The following is a 6,089-nucleotide window of genomic DNA, read 5'->3' on the forward strand; positions in this document are numbered from 1 at the left end:
ATGTTGAGAGCGTGTGTTTTGGACTGGGGTAACTCCTGGGAAAAACATTTGCCGTTGGTGGAGTTTGCTTACAACAACAGCTTCCACATGAGCATTGGGATGTCGCCCTATGAAGCCTTGTATGGACGGCCTTGTAGGACACCGTTATGCTGGACCCAAGTGGGGGAGCGCAGCATGATAGGACCTGAGATAGTGGGGGAGACCACAGAGAAGATTAAGTTCATAAGGGGCAAGATGAAAGAAGCACAAGATCGCCACAAGTCCTATGCGGACAGAAGAAGGAAACATATGGAGTTTGAGGTGGATGATATGGTTTATCTCAAAATGATCACTTTCAGAGGTCGGAAAAGGGTGTCTGGCCGAAGGAAGCTAGATCCAAGGTACTTGGGTCCTTTCAGGATTATAGAACGAGTTGGGGCGGTGGCTTACAAGCTTAACCTGCCAACCGAAATGGAACCATTTCACAATGTGTTCCATGTGTCTCAGCTAAGGAAATGTCTTTCGGATCAGGACATTATCATACCCGAGATTCCATCCGATCTAGGCACGAACGTCACCTTAGAGACAAGGCCGGTTCGGGTTGTAGACCGAATGGAGAAAGCAATGAGACGTAAGACCACAGAGATGGTCAAGGTGATTTTGGATTGTAGTGGGCAAGAGCAAGTCACTTGGGAGACCGAGGCCAGAATGAAGGCTGATTTTCCGGAATGGTATCATCAGTTCTCCATGGAAGGTTTAGGGTCGGATTCGAGGACGAATCCATCTCAAGTGGGGGAGACTTGTCATGTCCCTTATTCTAGATAGTGCCTTCGGGCACAGCCATGGTGCGAGGAGATGCACCAGTCAGGTCACACGACCCAAAGACAAGCGTATCATGGCTGTACAAGGATGGTTAAGTGCATATGTAAGCGGAGACTTAACCAAAACCTGATGAGACAAGGGAAACAGAGCTGGACGAGTTCTAAGACAGCTCGGCCAAGCTGGGAAGTAGCTCTACCAGCTGGGTCAAGTCCGGGACAGCTCAGTTCAGCTCACACTAGTTTAGGTCAGCTCCAGTAGCTAGACTACTAGCTCACCCAGCTGGAGCAGCTAGCAATCAGCTCACCTCAGCTCGGTGAAGTGTTGGAGTCTTGGCCATGTGGCCGGGTCATGGGCCATACCAGGCCGTGAGGGAGGCTTGAGTGGCCAAGGAGGGTCAGATGGGTTGGAGGATTGGACAAAGGATCCAGGTAGGATGGGTAAGGTTGGTGGGCTCAGGTTCGAACAGCCCAACAGGGAAAAGGGGCAGTTATGCCGAAAAGGTGGGAAATGCACAAGTGGTACCCATTCGGCCATTAGGTGGTGCCTGTTTGCACAGGCAGTTATTGGCCTGTCTCTTCCTATATATACAGACCCTAGGGACCGAGATTTGCCACAATTTTCCTAAGCAAAAGCTTTGCCCAAATCGTGAGAGAAAGAAAGAGAGAAAGAAAGAGAGAGAGAAGAAGAAGTGATCGGCCAAAGCCTTGGCCGAGTGTGTTGGTGACTGATTCAATCCGAGAGTTGGTCTGAGGAAGTTGAGATTGACTGATGATGGGTAACAGAGGCACGGAGAGGGGCTTGAGCACTCCTGAACGCACGCCCAAGGTGAGTAGGATGGACTAAACCTTCCTGCCATGGCCGCGGTGGAATTCCGTGTGGGTTGTGGCCGGATTGGTGAAGCCAGACCTATCTCTTCTCAATATCCTTATATTCCATCTCTGTTTCATCTCTATGCTGTATGTGACTGAAGATTCGAAGTCAGGGGAATGAGATTAAGGCCTTGACTGGTCCAGGAACCTAGTCCTTGGATGTTGGCCGGTTTGGCTGATCAGGGCCAAGATCCATATGATCGAGGCCGGTTCTGTAAGATCTGATCGTGGATTCTTCTTAGTTAGGATTTATCATGAATTATCATGAAGTCAGATTAGTTTTTGGGAATTTATTTGAGTAGGTCAGATTTGGGATTTAGATATGGCCGGTTCAGATTGATAGAGACAATGGATTGGGTCTCTCTTGATTGGTCTGGCCGTGTGTTAGTTGGGTGTTCTGGGAGTCCTAGGTGATGTCCTTAGTATGGCCGTGCGCCTTGTGAGTTGAATGGTTAGTTAAGGAGTATAGAATAAGCGAACCAAACCATGCAATGCTAGATATGATTGTTAGGATATCGGATTGTTCTTATACATGTTGTTGTAGGCATGGGTCGGAGGGTCGAACGGACGGACGGACGGACGGACGGATGACCGATCCGCGGTTCAGCCTTGTCTCGGATGGATGGTACGGGCCGGCTCGTCTCTTGCCTGTGATCGAACCTGCAACAGATAGGAACCTTTAGTGAGTTTTCAATAGGAACAAGAACAGAACAAGATATGATTCTTTTGGTTTTTATAGAAGGGAAGTTTACTAGAATGTTACATATTTTAGGTGTATTGACTAGAATGATACAGATCTTTTTTTTATTACTAGAATATTTTCGATACCAAGCGTACCCTTTTTTTACGTTATGAGAAAAAATGTATTTACGAGAATGCCATTACTTTTCGCTGCCACGTAGGCAAAAAACCGGAGCCACGGAGGAATTCGCGTCCGTATTTTCATTAAGTCAGCTGTTAAGCGATAGATACGTAGTTACGGCCGATTTATCTTTACGTTACGGCTGACTTAATACATACGACTGACTTAAGTGAAAGTGGCTGACTTAAAACTATAAGTCAGCTTGCCGATACAACTGATTTACAGAAATCCGGCTGAGTTATGTGATCACGGCTGACTTAATGATACAAATGACGGCTGACTTATACATCGGCGGTTTGATTTCTGGAAAATTTGGCTGAGTCGTGGTTAAGAAACGGCTGAGAAACTTTTTTTCAGCTGAGTAAAGGAACATGGATGGGCTGGGTTATTGAAGCCACGGCTGAGTTATGGGATGCTGTTACGACTGGGTTTGTATTAGTCAGCCGTTAAAGCATGGATAAACAGTAAACTCAGCTGCTTTGCGGCTGACGTATGAGCGACAGATTAATTACTAGAATATTCTCGTTTGATGGCTGATTTACGTAACGATACGGCTGACATATGGTTGTTCATCCTTATTGCGGCTGACTTACCGTCAAAAGATTAATTACTAGAATGTTTCCATGTATCGGCTGACAAAGTGTAAACATTATGGCTGACTTATTTTGGCTGAGTTACTGATTTGTTTGTCGGCTGATTAATCGATGTTCCATGTCATCTGCCATGTCATCAACTCGGATTTGACATGTCATCACTAACGGTCGCCCAATTTACAACTGAGTTACGAGACCTTTCAGTTGTCTTCTTCATCTTATTTTTGAATGATTACACGGCCTTTCTTTTCTTCTTCATCATCTCAGTTATCTATCCTCTTCATCTTTCTCATATGGTAATGGATCCCGTTATTATTGTTTCCGGTAAATGGATTATGAAAAAACGATATGTATTCAACGTCGACAGTAGAGGGTGTAGAGTTCTTCATTTAGGTGAGAAAACTAAACTTGAAGATTTCACAAAGTCTGTCATCGACGATTACGGTTTGAATGATTTGAAGGTTCATATTCTGCTTAGCTACATGTTTTCGAATAAAACATTGAAAACAATGGCGCACAACACTCCACCAGTTTACGTGTCCAACACTCGACAATTGCAATGTTTTCTAAGCTTAAAGAAAAGCGAACAACTACGTCTCTGTGTGGAGATTACAGAGAAAAAGGATGACAGCTCAGACGTAGAAGCTTCAGAAGAAGAAGCTTCAGAAGAAGAAGCTTCAGAAGAAGACGCTTCAGAAGAAGAAGCTTTAGAAGAAGAAGCTTTAGAAGTTGAGTCTATAGAGAATGGGAGTTACGATGGTTGCAGTTTGGAGGATGAACAAGATGAAATTGAGAATGACTGCTTTAGTAACGTTGAAATACACGACGTAGCCGGAGAAGATGAAATAGGCAAAGAAAACGAAGAAGATGATGAATTTGAAAGTCGATTTGATATGTTCGATGACTCGGACGGTGCGTCATCTGAAGATGATAACTTCAGCACATACGGTGAGTCTCCTATCGAAGAAGACGAAGATTCACCAACGCTACCTTCCAAGAAGAGATATCAGAACTTCTTGATGAGCGAATCTAAAGGGAATCTGGAGGTTTTGAAGTTGGAGATGTCGTCGTTAGACCTTGCGGTAGGACAACGATACTTGACTAAAAAGCATTTGAAGAGACGACTGAAACTTTTTACAGTGAGGCATCAATTTGATTTTGATGTAGAAATATCAAACCTGACAACATACGTTGTTAAGTGTTGGGTTGATGGATGTACATGGAGAGTTCGTGCATCTACCGAAGGATTGTCCCCGCAGTTTTATATTCGTATTTACGACTCGGATCATGCATGTTCTGTAACTGAGCGTTCTAATCGATCTCGAAATGCAACACCGGATATTTTAGGAGAGTTGTACAAGAACTTTCTCGGCGACGTTGGTCCGGCCGTTCGCCCTGAGAGTGTCGGAATAGCTATCACTAAGCAGTTTGGTGTAAAGGTAATTATGTTACAACGGCTGAGTTATGGTAGAGTATAGGCTGGGTTATTTTATGTTAGAAATGGCTGAGTTACAAAACTATGGTTGAGTTATGTTTACGTTGTGACCGTCTTAATGATATGATGTGGCTGAGTTATGTAAATTGTTTTTTCATGTGAGCAGATGGAATATTGGAAATCACACCGGACGCTTAAATGTGCAAGGGAAATCGATGAGGGCACACCTGAGTGTGGTTTTGAACTCTTGCCTTCTTACTTATACATGATAAGAAGGGCAAATCCGAATACAGTTACGCGTCTTCAAATCGATGAGCTTGGAAGATTCATGTATGTGTTTCTTGCGTTTGGTGCGAGCGTTAATGGGTTTCCTTTCATGCGCAAAGTTGTTGTCGTCGACGGTACGTTTCTTAATGGTAAATATAAAGGGACGCTACTCACAGCACTAGCTCAGGATGGTAACTTTCAGATTTTTCCAATAGCCTTCGCAGTGGTTGACACTGAAAATGATGATTCGTGGAATTGGTTTTTTACGCAACTAAAAGTGTTGATTCCTGACCAGGAGGGTCTTGCGATAATATCAGATAGGCATAACTCGATAGGGAAAGCAATTACAAATGTGTATCCGTTAGCTGCTCGTGGAATATGCACCTATCATTTGTATAAAAACATATTGGGACGGTACAAAGGAAAAGATGTATTTCGGCTGGTGAAGAAAGCGGCGAGATGTTTTAGAATGTCTGACTTTGATATGATTTTCGAGGAGATTGAAGCACTTAATCCTGATCTCCACGGCTACCTCGAAAGAGCTGATGTCAGACTGTGGACACGTGTTTATTTCCCGGGCGAGAGGTACAATTTGATGACTACGAACATAGCGGAATCAATGAACAGAGCATTATCGCATGCTAGAGGTCTTAACATTGTTCGAATATTGGAATCGATACGGGTTATGATGACCAGATGGTTTGCTGAACGAAGAGTGGATGCCAGATCGCAGTCAACCACACTCACGCGCGGTGTGGAGAAACTATTACAAGTAAGTCAGTCGTAACAGTAAAATAAGTCAGTCTTTAAATCTAATAAGTCAGTCGTTATATTGCATAAGCCAGCTTTATAAATAATAAGTAAGCCGTTTCACGAATATTGGGTTTTGTTAATAGGGACGTGTAAGTGCCTCCCGGGATTGGACGGTTCAAAGGATTGATGACCATCACACTGAAGTTAAATATGGCGCTGCTGGCGAGTCTTTGAATGTTGTTAATTTGGTTGAGCGAAAGTGCACATGTCGGCGTTTCGATGTCGAGAAAATACCATGTGTACACGCAATCGCAGCTGCAGAGGAAAGAAATGTTTCTCGTATATCACTGTGCAGTCCTTACTATAAAAGCACTTATTTAGCTAGCGCATACGCTGAATCGGTCATGCCGGTTGACTCAGCGCTACCTGTTCCAGATAACGTGGCTAACGTACAGTGCTTTCCACCGTTTATTCGTCAACAACCGGGAAGACCTAAAAAAATAGGATGA

At 44.0% G+C, this 6,089-nt stretch overlaps 1 protein-coding gene across 1 annotated transcript; it reads left to right on the plus strand.

Annotated features, from left to right (window-relative positions):
* Window positions 1–4,018: 4,018 nt before the first annotated feature.
* LOC125595975 lies at window positions 4,019–6,089 on the plus strand. Its single transcript, XM_048771330.1, has 3 exons — window positions 4,019–4,564; window positions 4,727–5,599; window positions 5,724–6,089. Exons 1-3 carry the CDS (start codon window positions 4,019–4,021, stop codon window positions 6,087–6,089), a joined length of 1,785 nt encoding a protein of 594 aa, XP_048627287.1.

Source organism: Brassica napus, unplaced genomic scaffold (genome assembly GCF_020379485.1).
Source record: "Brassica napus cultivar Da-Ae unplaced genomic scaffold, Da-Ae ScsIHWf_1107;HRSCAF=1572, whole genome shotgun sequence".
NCBI classification, from domain to species: domain Eukaryota; kingdom Viridiplantae; phylum Streptophyta; class Magnoliopsida; order Brassicales; family Brassicaceae; genus Brassica; species Brassica napus.